Below are 25,015 nucleotides of genomic sequence, written 5' to 3' on the forward strand. Positions count from 1 at the left end.
AAATCATCCTCTACTCCCTCATCCTCGCCTTTCCTTTTGGGGTCCTCGGGTCACTCCTAACTGGTTCAAGTTCTGCAGGTGAGCCATATGCTTCATATAATGCCACAAGCCAAACATAATTCCCACAGTGATGCCTTCCCATGTATAGAAATCCTCCTGATCCCTCCCAGTCCCACCAGAACAGAGACCCACTGCTGGTACTATAAAACTCCACAAGAAACGGGACTGAATGCTACCGAATGATGAAGATTCAATTAATTTTTGTTTTTTTCCTTGGCCTCTGTTTGTATAGATTAAAGGATAACCCACAGTAAGTTAAGACAGAATTTAACTGGTCATTATGCACAGGGACAAATGGTGTTTAGCTATTTCCTACCCTTGAATTCATTTTTCACAATGTAATTTAAAGGATAAGTTAGTTTGGAACAGTTCCACCAACACTGGTGTACAATGTAGTGCTGCAGAAGGAATTTAGAGCCAAATCATGTCTTGTGTTTCTGATTTAAACCGCTGATTCGCAGGACCACAGTAAAAATGCTGGTCAATCGTTTCTATTCTGCACAGGATGGGAAGAAAGGGCAAAGGAGAAGGAATTACTACCATTAAATAACCCGGTCTCTTACCGCTACTTTTATGGTATAAACAAAAGTCTAAATTCCAATGTATAAGAGAACATAGTTTCTATATTCACCCACACTGAAATATGAGTTAAGCTTATTTTTAAACATTTTTAGGGCATAAGGAGATGACCAATTGCAATCTCATTACAGTGCTTTACGGCTATATGCCATCAACCGAAACTGACCCGTGCATGCTCTCAGCTCACTGCAGTTAAAGGAAAAGAGGAATAAACTACTGTGGGTAGCAGGATTCATGCAAACTCATCTTACTTTGCATTGGAAGGTGCAACACATACTTGGTCGCGCTTTGTCTCAGCTGAGGTAAGCTGCTTGGCAGCTGAGAGGTGGTAACTCCTAACCACTCCACTATGACTGTAAGCACTTCTGTTATCATGCTGCTGATTATATAGACAAGTGAGTTCCAGCAAATGTACCTGAAGGGTTTTTGGATTACAAATTGTTGATTAATGATTGTAAGTCATATCACGTCTTCAGAAAGAAACCACAACAAAGCAGTAAAACCTTGTATTCTATCATCGCAGCAATTAGGAAATGAGGAATGGTGATTCTCTTAAACTGATATATAGCGGCCTTTGAATGCTCCTGATGACAGTTTTCAACCCTTTCGTAGTCTAGATCAAGTGATCATGCATGTCATTCAGCTTGAAACTTCCAGAGACATGTACAGTCTCTGTAACCCTGTTTTACTGAGAGATTTATCTTTTGATTAAGAAGCCGTTAAAATTCAGCTGGATGTTATTATGTCACTACTTCCCACTTGTTGAAATATAGCATCAAAATTAGTACAGGCTGACATGACCACTGTTATCATGAAATCTAACTGCTCCATACACCACCGCAACCCTGCATCATGCAGAAACAATCACAGTATCATTTCCCCTAATGGTTAATATCATTTGTTCCAGGCCCTGTAATGATGCTGCACTTCCTTCAGGCGTTCTCAACAGCCAGAAGGGCTTTTTTCCTTCCACTGAAGCATTGGGGTGCAGACTCCACTACTGCTAGAGCAGAGTTACCAGAAACATGAACACAACTGCAACCACAAGAACAAAATCCGATTTTGAGAAGGCTCATTCTCCCCTCCAACGTGTACTAACGAGCTTTACCAAGCTCCCTCCTTTTTTTGGTGCCCACTGCTTACCTATCCTGAAGTGGATGTGCTACATTGTATCCTGACTTCTAGCAGGTTAAGGAACATGAGATCCTTCCTCACCTTCCAGTGTACATGGGCCTAACAATCTTTTTCATGAAGGGTCTGAAGCTAGAGAAGTAACTCAAAGACAGAACAGACCGAAGGAACGAAAGGCTGCCTACAGCGCTGTTGGCTGGCGAAGGGGACCACAGGGTCTAGGCTGGGGTAGTTTCTTGAAAGACAGCTGAGACACGAGTCCAGCAGCAAAATAAAGAATTAGAAAGAAACAACTCCAGCTGTTCCATTACAGCTCACGTGAACAAGAACCAGTGAGTTGAGTAACATTATCAACTCCTGCACTAAAGTCAGAGATACCCATGGCTCAGACCTGAAGGCACAATCCTGGGGCTGACGGACTTGCCGAGCTCTCCTGTCCCACCATGGGAGGGTCGGTGGCCTTGGGCCTGAGTGGCAACCAAACCATCAAATGAGAAGTGGCAATTCATATCTAAGTAAAAACAGAGCCAAATCTCACTGCAGTTCTCTGTATCATTACGACTGTAGAGGGCAAAAGATATACTTTAGCACTTCACTATCTCCATAAGCCATAAAACAAGAAGAAAATTCCATTACCTTTTCAGTGATGCATTTTACTCTTCAGGGTTCACACCTGCACACCAGTCTCGGTTGGGAAATTCACTTTTCAGTCTGGATAGACATGCACTAGTTGTTGGAATTCCCCTTCCAATAATCTGGCTATACCACTAGTGTTATTTGTACTAACTGCCTTTTTGCACATGTAAAATTCACTAACCTTCTCAGGGTCTAAATAATGGGTCACAGTCAAAAGATCTTTCTTACACCATGCCACATGGTTCATGAGTTTCATAAACAGGTCTAGTAATCTCCATACAGATGATTCCATAATGCTAACAAAAATAAAGGGGTTTAGTAACTATTCTTAAATATTTGGGTCTGAGAAAGTCAGAGTGGATTCATATTAAAAAGACAGGATATTAATTTATGAATTGTCCAATTGAAAAAAACTATTATAATTAACTAACACCACTGTTTCAATGATCCAAGACAAACGATCTCCTCTTTCGAGCAAAATTGTGTAAACTAGCCTGCAATAGGTTTACAGAGCGTTCAGCTAAAAAAACTAAAGGCCTAAAACATGCCAAAGCTGTTACTTTCTACTTTCTAACCTATTTAAATTCATATCATGCTGGAGCACTTCACAAGGACATGCATTATTCTTCATTACCTTTAAAACTACAAGGAAGAAGTGTTTTAGAAACTTGTTTAACAGCTCCTTCATTCATAAGTTCACAGCTCCCGCAAAACAGGTATGTTTGTGTTCTCGTGGAATATTCTTTTTTATTTTTATTAAGTCACCTGCAGGTCCAACCTTAAGCATAAGTGTATACATAAATGAACAAACAAACCAAACCCAACCAACAGCCTCTGATCTCTAGGCCCCCCTCAGTTCTCTTGGCAATTCCTTCAGTTTTTTCTCTCCCTTGAGCATCAGAACTGAAAAAAAGGGATTTGAAGGGAGAGAAGAAATAAACTACAGAACTGGTCTTACTCTGGGGCAAGCGGCAGGTCAACTCATTTTCCCCATAGGAATATTTTGAAATATTAAGAAAGAAAAAAAACGTTGCAAAATAAAAATATATCCCCATATTTAAAAAATGGTAAACTGAGGCTTGAAGAATAAAATGATTTAACCTCAATCTGACAGGAGATCAAGGGCAAAGCAAAGAAGAGAAGCCAAAGACTCCAGCTTCAAATCTTCTGCCCCTAAACTAAAGCAGGAAAATGCTGCGGGTGGGAGATATCATGGTAACATAGTTTTCTCCAGTCTCCACAACAGAAAAGCCTACTTCTGCTCAACAGCTTAAAAGAATTCAAGATCACAGCAACAAAGATGAAAAGGTCAGACTAAACTCATTGCTTACACCGTGCACTAAAAATATACAATGCTATGACAAACCGCTTGATGAACACAAATGGCAGAAGATTGAGCGCTGGCCTCCCCAGAGCTAGCACAAGTTTACAGACAATTTTAAACACAAAATAATTCTGACTTTTCCAAACAAATATTTGAAAGTGTTAGCTGAGACTGAAGAAGCCTGAGACAGCATTCCTTTTTTTTGCCTGACACTTTGTGCATGCTGGGAGGGGGATGCTGTTCTTGTTCATACCAACACGCCCCTGAGCTTTTTCCAAGCAAGATGGAGTTTGGCTTTGATGTCTGCAAGAGGAAGTCAGAGCTTGCAGCTGGCAGATATATTAATAGGATAGGCACTGGAGGACTAGAAGGGACCTCAAGTAAGTCATCCTGTCCTATCTCTTCGCAGCACACAAATGAAACACACAAACTTCACTGTCCAGCTAGCGCTCAAAAACACAGGCTTAGAATTATTTTCTAACCACTGTCTACATTAGGTAAAATCCAGTCATGTGAACTTTGCAAAAATAAGAAAAACAGTAGTTACGGTCACAGATAACTTGTTTAAAAGCACCGATTAGCAGTCTTACAAAATATTCTGTTTGCACTCCATTTCTACTGTTCACTCAGCCTAAAGCAGCTTAATTTTTTCTCAATTATTAAAAAAAAAAAATTAATTGGGTTAAGGGCTACTTTTTACATGTTTAAATAATAAAGCGTTAATTCTTCCAGCCACATTTTGAAGCCTAGTGATAGTCGTGGGCTCATCTGACCATCTCTGCAATCAAAAATAACTTCAAGGCTTCTCAAAGTTGTCTTTGTCTGGAAGACCTAAACAAAGGCTATTTCATAAAGAAAGGAAGACCATGTATACACAGCAGTATTCACAACATGCTCCAGTCTGTCCCCAACAATGACAGGGTTTGCAAGAAGACAACATGAGAATGATATGGCTACAAATAAAAACTGGGTTTGCTTCCTAGGGAAGAAGTGACAGCCTTATGTGCCTAAGAATTTTAGAGCTGCAGAAAAACATTATTAGTCCTACTGAACTCCTTCCGATAATAATTCAGCTAGTATGTAAAGGCCAAATAAATGCAAGGACTCAGCCCGCAGGTACAGAAACTTTTGTATTTTATTCAGCACTTTAATTTGTAGCAAACTAAGCATTTTGTTTTCTGCCTTGAAGCAGAAGCCTGCATAGATCTGGGAATTTAGATGGACATAACCACTTCCTACAAGTACCACCAACACACACAGTTCAACAGTTCTTACATTGCTATGTAAGTGGTGGGATTTTACAGTCAGCGCTGCTTTTATAAAGCCTTTAACGTTCTCATAAAAATCTAACATTTTCAGGACACAAGTTTTCATGCACTAGATTACAATTTTACAGAAGACAAGCTTTGTCCCTAAAACAGCTTGACAATATCCTTTCAGCTTGTTTATCAAATTAACTTTCTGTCACACATCAGATGAACAGCTTCCTTGGTTTCTTGCCTAACCTAACACATAACCCAAGCAATTCCCTTCTAAAGCACAATCAGAAGCAAAACCAAAAGCCACTGTAACATTCCATTTCTTTCTAATAACACATTCAGTTTGAAAATTTCATTTCTCCCTCTAAGAAAGATTACCCTTTTAGCAAACCATTTACAGTGACGGGACTCTGATTTCAGACAGGATTAAACCAACATATTAGACATATACAAACCAAGGGGTCTGAGTTGCTTACAGGACTAATAATGTGCTATGGGTCCTTTCACATCTAGGTCACTGGTTCAAATTCAGCTTTAGATGGTGATGAGTGAAAAGGAAGAATGAGGTAAGAACCCAGTCATGAATCTGGCCTCTATTCCTGCCTCTGCCACATACCTACTTGGTGCACTCGGGCTACCCTCCTAACTCCTCTTTCCTGCAAATTCTACAGTTGTAAGATAGCAGTAAGTATGATAAGTATCAGACTAATCCTAGAAGACTAATTCATTAAGGATTCTTAGAGTACCCAAGATTGTCAGAAGATTAAAGTATTGCTACTTTCAGGCTGTTCAATAGCTAACATGAAATAAATTAGGGGGGACTTTGTCAGGACACATCAACACCTCAGTGTTAAAAAAGAAAAACACTGGCTATACCTGTATCTTTTGCTAGCAAGATAAACACGGAAATAAAATGCTGAACGGGCCCGAGATTCCACTTTTTCTCACAGGTAGACAGACTGGGTTAAAACTGAAGCAAACTGGAAATCCAGAAGCAGCCATATTATGGAAAAGAAAGACAGAAGGAGAGACCCACATAGTGTGGAGACACACTGTGCTCTCCCATTATACAACCCAGCAGCCAAATGCCATGTCAATGTTAGTTGACAGAAGAGGGAAGGAGAGAAGGAAAGAAGTTTATAACCCATGCATCCCTTGATAAAACTTGAATAACTGAAGGAGGATAATGCACCGCTGTTGTCTGCACTGCTCTTGTTCCAAGGCTAAACAAAGGTTTCCATTTTCAACAAGTGTCATGCTGGCACATTTTACCACTTTGGACCCTTAACTAAAAACAAGGAATAAGAGAAACAAAGGAAAACAACACACACGGGAGCACCAACACATTTAAACTCATTCTTGGGTTAAAGAGTGAAAAATAATGGTGGTAGAGAGTTTAGACACAACACGATAGCTTCATTAATAAGCTGTAACTGCTACAAAAATCGTCATACCATCTCTTACATGGTACTGATTTCAGAATACTATTGAACTATGGCTCATACACAGCACTGAGAATCTTTCAGATTTGCAGAAAAATTTAGAAAGATAACAACTATTCCATTCTTTTTCCACAGACTTCAAATATGTTAACCGCAAGAACAAAATACGTTTTACTGAGAACAGATTTTGTTATTACTTCCACTTCAGAGTCAGCTATGCCTTTCTTTTCAGAGAAAGCTCATACAGACCAATTCCAAAGGACAAAGAAAAGCACAAGTATTGCAATCAAGAGCATTTAATGAGATAAAGTGCAACAACTTCATGCCAAGAAGGAAATCATAAAGATGAAAAATGATGCCTTCCTCTTCCAAATCTAGTTACCAAATTTCAACTCTTTCTGACAGAGACAGGGAGCAATATTCAAGCAATGAACTTTAGAGATACTTTGGCAATGGATGGAGCCAACAAAAGCCACAAGCATAATTCCGAAATGATTTATGGGCTGTGCTTTGCCCAAGCTCCTATTGACAAAATTATGAAGTAAATACATCAGTCAGTGTTAAGGCATTACACTGAAGTTCTTTGCTACTCTTTGACATTGTGTTTAATCTATCTTCAACCTCTTTCTCTTGTCCATTGAAATGAACTGTAGAAATAATGTCAGTTTTAGCCACTGCTTAGTTGGTTTTGCCACCAAGCTGTTCTTGTGTTAAGTCAGGCAAGCTCGAGGGGTCTGCTTGTGCTCCATCAGAACCACCATAAGCTGACCAGAACTACCAGAGAGCACAAAAAGGAGGCAAAGAAGGGAAATACCATATAATACAGAGTCGGAAGTCCACATACGATTTTCATGCCTTTGCAGGAAAGATGAGCATTGCTTTACATCATACATTTGGGTCCATGCATGAACTGAACTCAAAATAGCAAACTTCTCTGCATCTGTCCCTGACTGAGGGTACTCTGACTTTTCTTTGAAAGTGGGGAAAGCTGAAATTGTTAATTACTTTGCGAACCTTGATTCAGAATTATCTTTTCTTCTTAGCACAATAAAACCTCACTATTGCCACAAAAATGTGTCCTTGCCTCTAATTCTGTGCAGAAAAAAGAAACATGAAGATGTAAACTAGTACATGGCATAACACAAAACCTCATATTCCATTCACACAGCGTTGAGACCTGCAGTTTGAGGCACTGTACTTGAAAACCAGACGAGCATAATGCAAGAGACAGGACTATTTGCTCTCCTTCATTTGCAACTGGCTGTTTCTCTTTGGAATCACTGATAATCATTAGGTAAGATCAAATTTGCAGCCTAACCTGTGTATTAACTGTAGCAGCAGCTTCAGAAGAATGAGAAAATAATGCTCTAAATGCACGTGAATGAAAGTACAATACTGAGGAACTTGTTATAGAACTGACATGGCTTGAAAATTCATTCCCAACCCTCAGAAAGTCTCAGATCCTTTTAGTTAATACACTCACTCTCTTTTTAGTTATAACTGGCTTTTCAGAGAAAATGAAAAATAATTTTGTTCTCAGGCTGTTTTATGTTAGACTTGATAACTCGGCTCTCGCAGACCCTTGTATATCAACAGAAGACTGCAAGTTACAATGTGGATTTGTGTCAGTGTAGAGTTTCAGTTCTGATAGAAGGGCTCTCTTACCTTCAGACAGGGACAAATCATCAGCTGGAGACACCAGGTCTGCCTGGATCGCAAGGCTATTGCTCAACGATGTGGTAATCTGATTCGTCAAGATAACCTGCAAACAGACAGGGAGAGGGGGAAGGGAAATTAATTTTTATAGCTACTGGAAGGCAGAGAGCAGCCCAGGCGAGAACTGGAATCCGCCAGGCACAGCATCTAGACAACCCTCTATTCTGACCTTCAGCAAATTCAACACTCAGAAAATTTTAAACTACCTGCAGAAACTGAAAGAGATGATTGCAAGAAGTGCAGGAAAAGGAATATTGTTAAAAAGATGAAGTACTAAACAACAGTATGTTGATATATACAGCCACCTAAAATGAAACTACTGGTCTGAAGAGCTTCATTCTTCAATGAACAATTGGACGCTTCTTACAAAAAACATCATTTTCTTCATAGGCAAATAGGAAATCTTTCTTCCTAGTAATTTCCACATAATTTATATACTTCCTTCTTTTGGCTGAAACACAGTGCCATGGAGAAAGGTGCTGCAGGGACACATCCCCACTGATCTGAAGCACAAGAGTACTGAATTTCACAGGGCTATCTCTACATGAGGATTTTTCAGTGTTTTTCAGGATCACAAGATTCTGGTAAACAACAGACTGTAGTACCCACACAGTGCTCTCATCTGACAGCATCAGCAATGGTCTTGTTTGCAAGAGATGAACAGCTTCTGGCACCTTTGAACACATACTTTTTTCTAGTAACAGAAAGCATTAAGGCAAACACTGCAAACACCATAGGGAGAAGAACATAGGTATAAACACTGTTATCTCCTAATGCTTTGTGTCTCGAAGGAGCTGCACTTTCCACAACTACAATTGGTCTCCACTTAGCAGACTGGCAAAAACTTCAGAAATTACTTTCTTTTTTTAAAGAATGAAAATGATCCTTCTACTTGCACTGAGAACAGACTCCACTCCAAACAAATTCTCTTTGAAATTAATGGCCTGTCTTCAGCTGTATTTGACACGGGAGGAAGGGAGAAAGGAATCCTACACTGTACTCTGTGGATGCAGTTTCATGATGCTACTGGAATAAATTAACAGCTTGCCATTGCTAAAAGGAATTTCTCTGCTCTTCCCTCCACTGCTCCTCCCTCCTTCTGATCATGGCTTCCTCCTCCTTTCTAACACTTTTCAGTAGTATCATAATGACACTCTCTCCATTTTCTTTTTCTCTTTCAAGATCCCACAGAAGCTGTATCAGATCACAGAGTCGTAATGGCAGCGGTGGTGCTGTGGGGCATTGCACCTTCTTCAGGCAGTGTGACATGAGCTGCCAAGAATGTGATAGAGCCTGCAGCCTTACCAAGACCACAACTCTTCCTCCCTGCTTTCATCAGCCCACCCATCTCTATGCTTGTAAACAGGCACAGTGGTGCCCGAGAGCTTTACGGACTGTAACAACCAGACTAAATTGAAAAGCTTGCAAGTCAAATCTTCATCTACTCAACAGGAGTTCAAGACCTTCAGAGCCCCATAGCGATGTCCCTCATGCTCTTGTGCTACTGACTCCAAGCGCTGGACAAACTTCAGCTGGCTACCACCACCCTACCCAGCTTAACCACAGGTTGCCCCTTTTGGGACTGGACATTTATGACCACCACAGTGAATCCAGACAGGGCAGATAACAGCCTTGTTTGGTCTTACAGCTAGGCTAAGGTTCTTAAGGCACAGCTTGCAATACTGCCAACAGCAGACACACAAGAAACGCATCACACCCCTCTGCTGTTTCCCCCAGAGCAGCTGCATGCACCTATAAGCACCCAAAAGCAGACAGGAAAGGGCCTGGCACGCACAACCCCTTGCAGCCACCACTGGCTGTCCTGTTCATCAGATTACAAGATAAGATTCAATTTAATAACAAAGACGAAAAAAGTCACTTTCTCCTTTCTTCTTGCCAGGGTACTTATCTTCCATTTTAGTGACTGAGTTCATCCTTGTGATAGGATGAACATCAAAACTGGTTCAAGGCAAAAGAGAGGAGTGGGCAGTCAAGAGTCAGGAGGGACAAGGAACAGGCTGTGAGACCTTTCCTTCTTAACACTGTTTTCGCTTCATCTTCAGTGTGTCACAAAACCTACAGTCGTCACTTGTCCATTGAGGCTCTTCTGGCAACCAGGCATAAGGTACACCAACAATATGGCACAACACTGAAGCTTTTCCTCGATCCAGTACTAGAAAATGTGCTGAAACAGAACGCACTAGCAAACTTATACACAGACACGTACTGGTGGGGTATGAAGTTTTCATTGGCACGCTTTTGCAATGATCACATTATTCACAAGTGTCAAACGCTCTGTTAGCAATGCAGTCATCCCAGACCTGTGCCAAAATAATCTTCGTACTGTGCCATCACGTATTTTATTATTTATACACCACATTTTAAAGAAAAGCTACCGTGCTTAAGGATCTTTTTTAAATTAAAAAAAGACCTACACATACCATACTTCATATTGTTCTCCTTCAAAGGAAACTAACTTTAAAGGCTTCAAAAATCAAAAGAAAAACAAACAACAAGAATAATGCAACCGCATTTTTTTAATATCTTTTGGCTTTTTTGGCCTCCTCTTTAACCAGGAACTCCACAGCACTGTTCACTGTAGGACTGTAATTCTTTACCCTTTATGTTTAACTCAAGCTACACCTCTGAACTTAGATTTCAATTTCTGATGTCTCCTGTAATAAATATTCAATACTAACAATATCCTAGACACCCTGTTATACTGTTTAAAAAGTCAGTTTAAAACCACACAGTCCTACTCAAGTAAATGTTTCTCTCTGCCTTGCTCTGAGGATGGGAATTAAGTGTATTCTTAGTTCCATGACTTCACTGATAGTTAAACATTTGCTTAAATACATGGTTACATACTATCTTGAATAAGCACATTTCCTCTGAGATGAAGCCATATGCATGTACAGAATGCTTATTTTGGAATTAACTGAAAATTATTCTTCATTTCTGCAAGCCTACAGAGCCAATGCAGAGATTCCGTTCTCCCATAAGTACAAGCCAAGAGGCTGTTAGCTGAGCACTAAATTTGACATCAAATTCCCTGTCACACTTCTGCAGCTTCACTTGCCGCAAAATTCTTCCATTGGGTATAGTACTCCTATTATCAAACAATTAATATTCCTCTTTGTGCACCTACCATAACACAGTTCGAACCTCACTCTGCAGGTGTGCAGAGTGCTTCAGACTCTCACTGGCTCAAACAAGCTACAGGTTGCTAACAAAAGGAAAAAAGCTGGCCCTTACTCAGCTCCGGTTCCAAAGAAAGAAGTTAAGGCACTTGGATTTAGAGAACTCCCCTGAATACGTACATCTATCTTCAAAATTTCAATCACATGCCCTTACTGGAAAGTGCTAAGATTTCTTTTTCCTGGAGTAAAACTTTGGTTACAAATACTTTGGCAGCGAATAGTGCCATTCAGACAAGACCCCATGTTTTCAGCAGTCCCCCATCCTACAGACATTCAACTTGAAGCCCTGAACATTGATACCACTCTATTCCAGTGTCACGTCTAAACAATGTATTAACTTCTCCCCAAAGTCTCCTTTACCAACCTGAAAGGCATACTTACGCTCCATTCTGCTATCCTTTGAAATGGTTTAATGTATTCAGAAAGCTGCAAATAGGTATCTGAGGGAACAGTTAAGCCTGAGTGTGATTTGGAGAGAATATACAGGTAGATAAAGGATGTATGGAGTGGAACAGCTGTGTGACTCTGATAAGTAATCACATTTGCACATGGACAGAATCAGCTGAGTCTCACTCATTGCTTCATACGTGTGTGCACAGAACGTAACACTACTTCCAATCTTAATGACCCCATGTTACAAATCGACAACATTATGAAGAAGGTTAGAGTACCTCCCTTTGGTCAGCTAGGTGCCACGCTTGAAAGAAACCACCTCTCACTGCTAAAGAGCGCCTGAAAACAGGCTGGGGTCACAAGTCCAAGCAGCCTTATTAGAAAGAGTGCCTTGCACTGAATTAGCAATGGCACTTCCTCAACTTTTCCTTGGAGATTTGCCATCAAAGTACAGATTAGATTTGCCTTGTTTAGTACAGGAGACCTGCCAAGTCCTCAGTCTAAGTAGGTAAGGAAAAGTTGCCTCTGTTGTGGTTCCTTTTGTCAGATACTGGGCATCATTACCAGCCAAGCACAGCTTCCACATAAGAGGTTCAACGCCCATCATGAGTTTATGATCTTCCAGCAGAACACTCAATAGTGAGAATGTTGCTACATGATATTTTAATGTTATCACATTAAAATACATAGTATTGTAAAATACATGGTATTTTATAAAATACCCAGTATTTTAAGAGGAGCTCCTATTTCCACCATCAACTAATGGAACAAAATATTTTGACTACCAGAGGTACTTTCATTACAACTAAGGCACTAGGAGCCACAAAAAAAATTACACCTCTCCACACACGGCTGTGTCCCAACACGCGCAACAGGTAAGGAGGCTGTGTTACTGCTTTCTGCTTCCACCTGTGATGACTGAAGAGTGTAGGACTTCTTCAGCCAGTGACTGTGCACGAACGGAAAACATCCTCCACTGCTTAAAGAGGAAAAAAAGATTAAAAGGTCAGCTAGACAGCTTAGTAACACTGGAAACTTGCCCCATGCAGTCCCCTATGGAGTTCAATGAACCATTGCCTTTAACCTTTCAGCCTATTCACTTGCAACTGGTTAAACTAGCTATTTAACAAGTGAAAATTTACAGTCCTCAGCCTTCCAATTCTGACAGAATTACAAACACTGTAGAAATTCAAATTCAAATTTCAAAATCATTTCTGGGAAAAAGTCTACTACTTAAAATACCACACAATTGACTGACCACGCAATTTCCCAATCTTAGGATTTTTACTGCAGCATAGCAACCTTAGACTGTAAAATAACCCCTTGTAAGCATTAGAAGTGTTACGACAGCAAGATGAATCCTTTTCCTTACAGTTAGAAAAACTGGAGATAAACACAAGGAGACCGTGAGAACACATTTCCAAGTTCCTAATTTTGACACCTTACAAAAATGCCTAGTTTTTTGATCACATCCCCAGTTTTTATAGGTGCTGATACCTAGAGAAAAATGGAAACAAGAAATTCTCAAGGAAAATAGTTCATGTTCTAGAAAGGTCATTGCTACTCCCAAGATTAATCCAGAAGCCAACACCGCTGTTTATGTTCTCTTCAAATCTTTACATGTTGTGAAAATAGAATCTCCTTCCACTGATGTGACTTCAGCAGATGCCAGTTTTCTGGAAGCGCATTAGAAAAGTAAAAATACTTATTTAAGGTGCCCAAACTCCCAACACCCTCATTTGTTGGGAATAGCACAGTTCCTGCATATGTGGAAAGCCCCTGCAGGTCCTGAGAGAGTTGGCCTAAGAACTGAAATATGACTGCTTTACACAGAAGAATAAGCAAACTATTTTTTGTTTGGTTATTTATACAGTACAATTTTTCAAGTACTCCTCCTGCCTGTCCTAGGACCACACTGAAACTACTAAATCTGACTTTGTCATCCTTGTAAACCCAGTTGAGTAAATAACTCATTTTCTGTAAACTTGTGGTCTCAGCCTTCTTGTTAGTTTATTGCAAAATTAAAGGGAGCTCAGCACAGAACTATCAATCAGTAACCAGCAAAGGTATAAAGTCTTTTGGAATGTACCAAGAGGCGAAAAAAACCCACTCTCTCATGAAACGACTGTTTGTTAAAAGAACGGAGCAGAATTCCCCATTTCGCATGAAACACCATTTAGGAAAACTCTTATTAAAGGCTTCCTATTGAGCTGGGAGAGCAAGCACAAGGACACTTGCAATAATCCCAAATTACTCTGCCCTTATTAGTCCATGTATTTTGTGGTTTTCACTGTACTCAAGCAATGTCACTAGAGAGCACCAAGTACGAGTGACAGTCAGCGGGGCTGGGATGCTGACTCAGCCTGGTGGAGGAGAAGGACAGAAGTTTTACTGCTCCCCAGCCATTCTTCATACCGGTCCCTGAGAAGGCACCTCTGCCTTCCCCTGAAGCACAGAGCTTTTAATGAGGCATTCAAGCGGCCAGTAAGGGGTCGAAACAATGGTGACTATTGTGGAGGCACTAGCAAAAGAAAAGTGCACCAAGCAGTACCACAAAGCCAGATGGGGCAGGCAGCAACCCTGGAAACAGAAAAAGGGAACAGTGAGAAAACTGGGGTGAAGCAGCATGCTTCAAACAGCTGTGAGAACCGCAGCCTTCTCCTTGGGAACCTGTTACAATTCCTCGAGACTGGTATTGGTCTGCTGAAGGAAGAAACCTAAGTTATCACCGCCTGTCATAGTAATAGGGCATTTGTCATCTTCATCTAAGCTATGCACTGAATTAGCTTTTTCTTCAACTTCTGTTTCTTCAGGGAGATTTTCTTCACCATCAGTAGCCATTTGCCACAAAAGCTGTCAAAAGTTGTCAATGACCTCAGCAGGGCTTGTACCTAATATTCACAAGGAAGAAAACTTTTTCAGTTAAATAAGGGAGTTACAGACAGAAAAAGGAGAAGTGTGAACTGCAATACTGAGAGCTCTTAAACAAATTCAGAGCTTTAAGGAGAGAATTTCAAGTGCCCACAGCTACCGGGCACTCTAAGTTGGCTACTGCAGCAATGCTCCGCAGGAGCTCACCTCGCAGGAGAGCGGGCTTCTCCGGTGAAAAGCCTCTGCACAATCGAGACAGTTCTGGGCTCCAGGACCAAAGCAAACATACTTACATCACAATTATTGCTATGAGAGGAGATTAAATATATACACTTACCTTCATTCTTAGAAAATGTAAACTATTTTGGCTTACACAAACTAAATACAGAAGAGAAAACTCAACAGTTTATCATCCCAAATCCAAGCAAATCACCACCCAGTACTCATCCCAGTAGGTGTCCCGTACTCCCAAGCCGAGCGGCCACCCGCCCCAGCATCTCAAGTTTCTGTGGGCAAGAATGAAAATAATGTCAAGTACTCTACAGAGCCCAGCCATCACAAACAGCCTTATAAGAAATGAAATTCCCATGTTCAAAGTCAACCACCACTTCTGGTGTTTAATCAAGGCCCAACTAACAAAGATACTCAAAAGTAATTTTACATGTGGTACTAAAATGGTTGTAGCTAACAAAGAAAGCACAAAGCTCCTTCACTGCAAGCATAAGCAACAGAAAAGTGCCCACATTTAACAACTGTTGCTAACCCAAATCAGTTGAAAGAAAAAGTACCCGTTACAGCCATCTTGTTTATAGATGAGAGAAGCACAGCCTGTAACAGTGATGCTCGCATTAGAGGGAAGTAGATGGATGTTTTTGGACACAGTGACATAGCAGCTACCCTGACAGAAGGCAAAGAAGAGGTCTCTGTGCCAAGAGCTGTTTGAATTCATATCTCAACCAATGTCACTAGAATGTGGCATAATTCCCTGAATAACAGATATATATACACACAAACCACTGGAAATGTATTGAGAAACACTTCCTAATCCTACAAGCAATCCAGCAACAAGCATTGGCCTTGCCTCAGAGGAATTTATTCTGTACCTATTTTCATCACATCTAGGAAAAAAAAGTGCAATTAAACAATCTAACAGCATAGAAACAAGAAAGTAATGATTCTCTGGAAGGCTCACAAGCAGGTTTTAAAAGATTAGAGACCTGTTGCTCAGGGCACATCGCTGCTAGCTGCAACCTTATTAGAGCTCCTAGGACAGGACTTCCACCTCCTGCTTTGCCACGGTATCTCTACCCAAACTTCTCCTCTTTCCTCCCTCAGTGAGGCTATTCAAAGCAACGGAGGTAATTTTATCGTCACTGGATTTCACTGGATATAAATAGGAGTCGGAAGAAACCAAGGAATCTTTCAGAGACTGGCCACTCTATTTACATCCAATTTATTCTGCTTTGCACAGGAAAAGTACAAAGTTATGCAATTCTATTCCATAAGCCTTCTGGAGAAGTAAAGCGTCTATTCACATCTCTGCCAACTGCTTAAAAATAATCACAATGAATTAATAAAACTTCCACCAGAAGAAAAAAAAAGAAACAAAACAAAACAAAAGCATGCTGTTCTCAGGCAGCTACACGTCTTCAAGTTGAAATAGCTACCACCCAGCGATAGCCCGAGGTCTTTAGCCTTTCCTCCTCTGTGAGCGAGGAACGCAGCCAACACAAACGTAACCTTCAAAATCCACGCCGCAGCACCCTCGCGCTGTGCTGCTCGGCGAGAAAGGTTTGTGTGCCTGGAAGGCCTTCACATCCCGCAGCCTGCACAGACCTGTTCGCAGAGACGTGCGTAAGACAACCCCCCAGGAGGGATTGCCACCCGCCTTCATACCCTGCCAGTCGCCCAGAGCTCCGGGTTTGTTTCCAGCAGACCTTCCCTCTCCTCCACCCTCCCCTGCAGCCTCTGCACAACGATGGCTTTCTGAAGGGAGCCTACTCCTGGGCGCAGCTAGCGAGGGACAGCAGTAAGAGGCTGCACTGACACCGGCTGCGCCAACGCGGAGTACCTCGCAGGAAATCACTGTAATCCACAGGCAACTTTTACAGCCAAGACCTTCTGCGCTCTCAAAGCGGCAAACACCACTGCTTAAAAGGGAGTTTTCTGGTGAATGCCAAATTGTCTTGTAAAAGAATAAAGAAAATATATTTCCGAATTCACAGTTCGCTCTTGGATCACGCGCTGTTCTCAGCAACAGGGCTTTTGGTTGGTTTAATTGGTTTGTTTTTGAAGCAGGGGAAGGAACTGGGGTGTCTGGAACAGCAGCAAAGTAGTACAGAACTTCAGTTCTGCTCTGGCATGCTCCAGGCAGAGAGGAGAGCTGAGTACGTCTCCTACTCTTTAATAGGACTGCAAGGAAGTCAAAGTTTATGCTTCCTTTTTTCTCAATGAAAAACCTAGTTTAGTTTACGTGCACTCGTGAGCTTTCATTAGCAGATCAGAAAGCAGACTGAAGGCTCCTTCCTTTCACTCGCCGAGTCCAGACTTGCCATGCATCTACCCTGCTTTCTCCAGCACTTCAAATTTACCCAGACCTACACAAATTCTGTGACATTAAATCTCACTACCTTCTGATGGAATAAATGTATTGTTACCTCTAGTGTAGAGACAGATGCTCAGGCACGAAGCAAACTGACTACAGGTATCACAAACCTTTACTACTAGTCCTAAACCCTGACTTCACGAACAGGGTTGGAAGGGCTTTTACTCACCTGAGCACCCTAAGACACCTCAGGACAATCTAATATCTACCCAGCAAATTATATATTTATAATCCTTTCTATATTTGGAGTTTATTTTATTTCGTTTTTCTACATCTGTCTATATTTAGTTTTTTCCTAACAACTAAATAGGAATATGAACTCAATTAATGAAATACTCCTAACAAAGGCCTATTTAGGGCTCATGGCCTATTTCAAGCTGATAATTAGTCTACCGGCATTTTTATTCGATTTTGATGTTTTGACAAGCCCATCAGAAAGACTGTTTATAGTAATATATACATGCAGGTCTGGAGAGGTATAGCATGTAAGGCAGAACTCAATCTCAATGTCATTAATTCCATTAATTCCTCAGATTCCTTCCAATTAATTCCTTCAAGCCTTCAAGGCAGCGGGTCACAGGAGACTCGCTGGGTCTTGGATGCAAACTGGAACAGCTCAATGGGCTACTGTAATTTACAGCTTTGCTGAATGGTTTTTAAAACACTCTCCCTAGCTCCACCTTATCCCACATCATGACCCTATGCCAACATTTTTAGAGGGAGGACAGTGTTAGTTCAGACTGCTCCTCAGTGCCTCGTGGAAGCAGCAGAAAGCAGTTTTAGGATGTGCTAGAAATCCCATCAACGCTTCACTGTTCAATTCCCCTGCAAACCATACTTCCTTGCCTGCCCTGCAGCACTGGAGCCTTTCTGTTTACTTTTTAGGCAGGCAAGAGAGGACTACAGGAATATTTGCTCCCCCTTGTCTATTCATTTCACCTCTACAGGCAGGTAACTACTAGCACCACCACCAGACGGCATCGCATGGCTTACGTTGTTTTACACTCAACATACTCTATCAGCATCACAGAAGCGGAGCAAATCTCTTCCAGCCTAAAGTGATGCCAGAGATCACAGCATGCTTTACACAATGCGTGTTAGAGAAGTTTTCTTTTCTTGCTGTGTTATGGTAGCTGCTGCCTTTCACCGAACACATTTCAGACACAGATGGGGTTTTTTTTATACTTATCTATAATGGCTATCCTTAGGTAATCATGTAGTTTTATTTCAGCGTATGTAACAGTCAGTAGATCTTGAGTACAGGGTAACAGGGAATCTAGATCTACACCTCCATCCCCCAATTTGCCCAAGGCAATTTAGTATTAGGGTAGTAACTGCTACTGCACAGAGCCTGACAATCAAACCAATATACCAATAATTTTTACAAAATGAGGAGAAGGCTATTAAGAAAGCAGGAACAAACTAGGCACTGACAGCATTATTTAGTGCAACTGAGGCCCATTTAGTGAATACTGTGCCCCTGGTTATTTGAAAATGCTCTCATGAACAAAACTCAGTTATTATCCTCTATAGCTGCAATGGCTGTAGAAAAAGAGTAGAAATCATCCAGAAAACAAAACACCCAGCTGCTGAAACAAACAGCCTCTCAAGTCACCATCAGATTCACTTCCTTGTGACCCAGGGCTCAGAAAAGTATGAAAGAACAAGTGAGAATGAACAGCTGCAAATTATATGTACTGCAAGCTGTAGGTATAAATTAACATCGTATTTTAGACGTTTTCATATACTGAATTGTATTTGCACCCTGTTCAGCCTAACCTGAAATTTATCCAGTAATCTATTTCTACCAGAAATATTTATAGTATTTCAAAACCATCAGTAGCTTCAGCCTCCCTTAAAATGCAACAAATGTACAAAATAAAGCAGGTACAGGTAAGCACACCAGTCTGAATGCTGGGTAGTATTTTTCTGCTGTACCAGTGACTGTTTTAATAGTCAACGTTTTTTAGTCTGATCAGGCTGAAAGTGGAAGTTTTACCTTCTAGCTTTTGAGATTTGTAATAGATCAACACACCTCTAATGCAATGCAATAGTTTTATGCAAGGCAAATTGCTTGGGTATATTTTGTCTGTCTCCTAAACCTGCAAAGTTGGGTGGTAAGAGCTTTACATTTTAACATCCTTCCACTTCTAATGTTCAATACATTTTTATAAACTAAGATATTCTGAAGTAATTTTTCCTAAAAGAAAAAAAAAAAAGGCAACCTATACAAAAATGGATGACGGTGCACTGTGTTATGAAGTTTTATTAGCACTTTTTAAAAACTGCTATAGCATTTTAGGAAGCCTTGCTACTCAGTAGCTAGATTATCCCAAGTGCTTCTTCCACAAAAGCACGTTAAAAAAATTGTCTACAAGTTACAGATAATATTCCATAATAAAACAGAAAAAAACAAACCCATGCGTGTGCATGATTGTTTTCCAAATGTGTCTAATCTGATATTACGCAGAGGAAAGAAGAGGCGAAGGGATATAAACTGGCCAAGTCTATTCTCTTCAGTATTTGGGTAAAAAAACATTAAAAATCCTGTGGCTCAAGATATTCTGGAATTTCAGTGGCATTGTCTCAACCTCTGAATCCTCTTTCTTCTAAATCCTTTCATTAAGAAATAGTTAGTCAGAATTTCCCCGAAATTGGCATTTATGTCACATTTTAAAATGACAAATTTCTATTTACCTACCTAACTCACTTAAATTGGAATGTACTTTCCTTGGAAATATGAATCACGGAATCATGGAGTTTCAGAGTTGGAAGGGACCTCTAGAGATCATCTAGTCCAACTCCCCTGCTAAAGCAGGATTGCCCAGAGCACATTACTCAGGACTACATCCAGGTGGGTCTTGAAAATCTCCAGAGAAGGGGACCCCACAACCTCCCTGGGCAGCCTGTTCCAGTGCTCTGTCACCCTCACCGTAAAGAAGTTTTTCCGTGTATTTGAACAGAACTTCCTGTGTTCTAACTTGTGCCCATTGCCCCTCGTCCTGTCACTGGGAACCGTTGAAAAGAGCCTGGCACCATCCTCCTCCAACCCACCCTTTAGATACTTGTAAGCATTATTAAGGTCTCCTGTCAGCCTTCTCTTCTCCAGGCTAAAGAGTCCCAGCTCTCTCAGCCTTTCCTCATAAGGGAGATGCTCCAAGCCCTTAATCATCTTAGTTGCCCTTCGCTGGACTCGCTCCAGCAGTTCCCTGTCCCTCTTGAACTGGGGAGCCCAAAACTGGACACAGTATTCCAGTTGTGGCCTCACCAGTGCCGAGTAGAGGGGGAGAATGACCTCCTCCGACCTACTGGCCACACTCTTCCCTATGCAGCCCAGGATTCCATTGGCCTTTTTGGCAACAAGGGCACACTGCTGGCTTGTGGATAATTTACTGTCTACTAGGACCCCTGGATCCTTCTCCTCAGAACTACTTCCCAGCAGGTCCGCCCCTAACCTATACTGGTGCTTTACATTCTTCCTCCCCAGGTGCAGGACCTTGCACTTGCTTTTGTTGAACCTCATTAGGTTCTTCTCTGCCCAGCTCTCCAGCCTGTCCAGTCACACTGGATGGCAGCACGGCCCTCTGGGGTGTCAGCCACCCCTCTCAGTTTGGTATCATCAGAACACTCGCTGAGGATACACTCTGTCCCCTCATCCAGATCATTAATGAATATATTGAACAAAATTGGACCAAGTATTGACCCCTGGGGGACACCACTGGTTACAGGCCTCCAACTAGACTCTGTGCTGCTGATCACAACCCTCTGAGTTCTGTCACACAGCCAGCTCTCGATCCACCTCACTGTCACCTCATCTAGCCCATACTTCCTCAGCTTCCTAATGAGGATGTTATGGGAGACAGTGTCAAAAGCCTTGCTAAAGTCAAGGTAGATGACATCCACGACTCTCCCCTCATCCATCCAACCAGTTGTAATATCACAGAAAGCTATCAGATTGGTCAAGCATGATTTACCCGTGGTAAATCCATGTTGACCACTTCCAATAACTTCCTGTTTCTCAATGTGTTTGGAGATGACATCCAGAATGAGTCGCTCCATTACCTTCCCAGGGACAGAGCTGAGACTAACTGGTCTGTAGTTCCCTGGGTCCTCCTTCTTGCCTTTTTTGAAGATCGGAGTGATGTCAGCCTTCCTCCAGTCCTCAGGCACCTCTCCTGTTCTCCACGACCTTTCAAAGACAATGGAGAGTGGTCTAGCAATAACATCTACCAGTTCTCTCAGCACTCGCGGGTGCATCCCGTCAGGGCCCATAGACTTGTGAATGTCCAGCTTGGCCAAGTGGTCTCTGACACGGTCCTCCTCAACTGAGGGAAAATCTTCCTCTCTCCAGACCCTCCCCCTTGCCTCCAGGGTATGGGATTCGTGAGGGACAGCTTTAGCAGTCAAGACCGAAGAAAAGAAGGCATCCAGTAACTCTGCCTTCTCTGTGTCTTCCACCACTAGGGCACCTGTCTCATTCACCAGTGGGCCTACATTTTCCCTAGTCTTCCTTTTTTCACTGATATACTCAAAGAATCTCTTCTTATTGTCTTTAACTGCAGTGGCCAAGCTGAGTTCTGATTGAGCTTTGGCCCTTCTCATTTTCCCCCTACATAGCTTTGTTATATCTTGACAGTCCTCTTAAGTTGCCAACCCCCTTTTCCAGAGAATGTAAACTTCCCTTTTTTTCCTGAGGTCCAGCCAAATTTCTCTGTTTAGCCAGGCTGGTCTTCTTTCCCGTCTGCTCGTTTTTCGAGACATGAGGATGGCCTTCTCCTGCGCTTTTAAGAGCACCTGCTTGAAGTATGCCCAGCCTTCCTGGGCACCTTTGCTCTTCAAAACTGCCTCCCAAGGGACACTCTCGACCATGCTCCTAAACAGGCTAAAGTCTGCCCTTCGGAAATCCAAGGTGGCAGTTCTGCTGGGTCCCCTTCTTGCTTCATCAAGAATTGAAAATTCTATCATTTCATGATCACTCTGCCCAAGAAGACCTCCAACCTTTACATCCCCCACAAGACCTTCTTTGTTAACAAACAGTAGGTCCAGTAGAGCACTTCCCCTAGTCGATTCCTTCACCAGCTGTGTTAGGAAGTTGCCTTCCACACACTCCAGGAACCTCCGGGACTGTTCTCTCTCTGCTGAGACATCTTCCCAGCAGACATCTGGGAAGTTGAAGTCCCCCCACAAGAACAAGGGCAGATGATTGTGAGACCTCTGCCAGCTGCTTATAGAATACTTCATCAGTTTCTACATCCTGATTAGGGGGTCTTTAAAAAACTCCCATCATGATGTCTGCCTTATTGGCCTTCCCCTTAATTCTTTTCCATACACACTCAACACTGTCATTCACACTGTTAAATTCCAGACATTCAAAACTGCCCCTAACATAGAGAGCCACCCCACCACTTCTCCTTCCTTGCCTATCCCTTCTGAAAAGTTGGTAGCCATCGATTACAGCACTCCACTTGTGTGTGTCCTCCCACCACGTTTCTGTGATGGCAACTATATCATAGTTTCCTTGCTGTACAATGGCCTCCAGCTCCTCTTGTTTATTCCCCATGCTGCATGCATTAGTGTAGATGCACTTCAGCTGGGCTAATTGTCCTGCCACTGTCTTGGGGGGACAAGCCCTAATTCGCACCTGATCATTAGAAACCTCTTTGAAAGTTAAGGCTCAAGATGGAAAATGACCTCAGAAAAATGCAAGGAGTCATTTTCATGCTGAGACCGCAGCATGACACATGCCCCTTTGACTTTTCCTAATACAGAAAAATAGTATTTGAGATTGTCCAAAGAAAATCACGAACCCATGAAACTATACTCAAGTTAACTTCTCACCTCTTGGGAAAACAACCCAGTCCTCAAGATCACTGCTTAAATACTTGCACAAGGCAGCACTGTAGAAGCATCTCTCCTGTGTTGCAGGGACGATCAGTCCTTCAGGGTTGTTTTGGCAAACCTTTTCCCAATACTAAGACAAATCAAACTAAGAGACTGATAACGGTGAAATTTCTGCAAAAGCAAATCAATTCAAACCCAAAGGTGTGCCTTTTCTTTTTAAAATTTGGATTCAATTTGTTTGGGAAGTTGGTGATCACTGAGAATAGCTCCACTGGTTCCACTGGAAATAACATCAAGTCTACCAGCATTACTGTTCTTTGTTGCTGGTACCTCAGTTTTTATGTAATTATTTGTAAACATTAAAACAAAAAAAAAAAAGAAAGGGGAAAAAACTTATTTATTCAGCTATTTATGTACACCATTATATTTACAAGTGTTACTAGAACTACAGAAATGTTGAGAGTGTCAGGTGAATAAAAACAGGCTGTGGCACTTTCAGTGATATTAAACTTCAGGAAAACCTTGGGAATGGTATAAGATTTCAGATATTTCACAACTAGAAAGCATCTGCTCTTTGAGAATTAACAAAACTAAATAATTTTTGCACCTTATTCAAATTAACCGAAGGGAACACAGTTGGGTCAAATCTTCTGAGATTTGCTGCCCATCCTACAAATCACATATACAGGCAGCAGAGAAAAACAGCTCATTGTCTTCTGGACAACCAACTGAAATTTTGCAGCAGCTCTATATTAATTGTTCAGTGCAGCTAGCATGGTTTTTTATATCATTTCCCACACTTACAATTAAAATTCACAGGATCATGCATTTTCCTTGGACTCCATCATAACGGCTTCATCCAAAGTCTTTCTCTAAAAACCACAACCAAATCTCCACTGTGGAGTTTGGTTATAAATTGCAAAGACAGTAGCGTTAGGAATGAACTTCATTAATTTAGAGAAAAACTGAAGAGGAGCAGATTATACTTTAGTCAAGAGAACAGATGTGTGCCAGCAGGCTTTCTGCAGCCCCGTGACTGGAATAGCTCCTTCCAGTGAGGAGTGAGATACATGAGCAAACGCATGGGAAACCAGGCCTAGATTTGAAAAGTGTTTCTGGATAGGATTGAGGTGTATGAGCAAACACTGTGGGAAATCAGAAGCAAAAAAAGCAGTAAGCTGATTCAGGTCAGGCTGGACGTGCATCTTCAGATCTAGGCATGGGGCAAGAGGGTAGGAGCTATTGGATGCTACACACTGGGATTGTCATACTGCCTGTGGAACAGTGGCCCAGCAGAGACATTCTCAGGGAAAAATGGGATGTGTTTGTAGAATTCCTAAAACAAAGATAAAAAAAATTCAGAGCAAGATGATCAGAGTTCAAAGCAAGGTGCTGTAGCAGAGCAGAGTGTGTGACAGGTTGAAGATAATTGCTCAATTATATCCAAATCATGGTAAAAACTCTTCCATGTTTAGACAGATGCTAATTTGCAAAATGCCCTGTGTGAGATGTACAGCTTCTGCAGGCAGAATGGAAGTTCTGGCATATACCACTCTAGTTATGTTGTCTGATTTCCTGCAATCATCACACATTTATCAACTGGAAAAGCAGTTTTAGCAGTAGTGATACGAATTCAACAAAATTCTTTTGCCATTGGCTACTCCTTGGGTCTAATTAAGGATAACTGACTATGGTTTGTTTTACAGTAAATTGCTTCACAAAAATGTTACTTTTTTTTTTTTTTAATAACTCTTATCTGCTGTACCACCAACCCTTAAAATTCCACGTATGAAATGAGTATCATGTAATGGATTGTGATCATGTAATGGAATGATCATGGAGTTGTCTCTTTCCACCTTCATCCTTTTGTCCCTGAATACATTTGCAGAGAAACAAAGGGTTCAGTGTTTTTGTTTTACCATTAACTCTTCACCTCATTTCCTTCTCAAAAGGGAACA

The 25,015-nt window shown here is 41.5% G+C and overlaps 1 protein-coding gene across 1 annotated transcript in view; it reads right to left on the bottom strand.

Annotated features, from left to right (window-relative positions):
• RAD51B (RAD51 paralog B) overlaps positions 1 to 25,015 on the bottom strand; it is a gene marked incomplete at its 5' end in the record, with an annotated part of 436,742 nt that overhangs the window by 232,587 nt on the left and 179,140 nt on the right. The window contains one exon of the mRNA XM_082485944.1: positions 8,097 to 8,193. Within this exon, the coding sequence (XP_082342070.1) occupies positions 8,097 to 8,193 (97 nt within the window). The remainder of the gene's footprint in view (positions 1 to 8,096; positions 8,194 to 25,015) is intronic.

This window comes from Vanellus vanellus (assembly GCF_965231255.1).
Source record: "Vanellus vanellus genome assembly, chromosome: 6".
Classification (NCBI taxonomy): Eukaryota; Metazoa; Chordata; class Aves; order Charadriiformes; family Charadriidae; genus Vanellus; species Vanellus vanellus.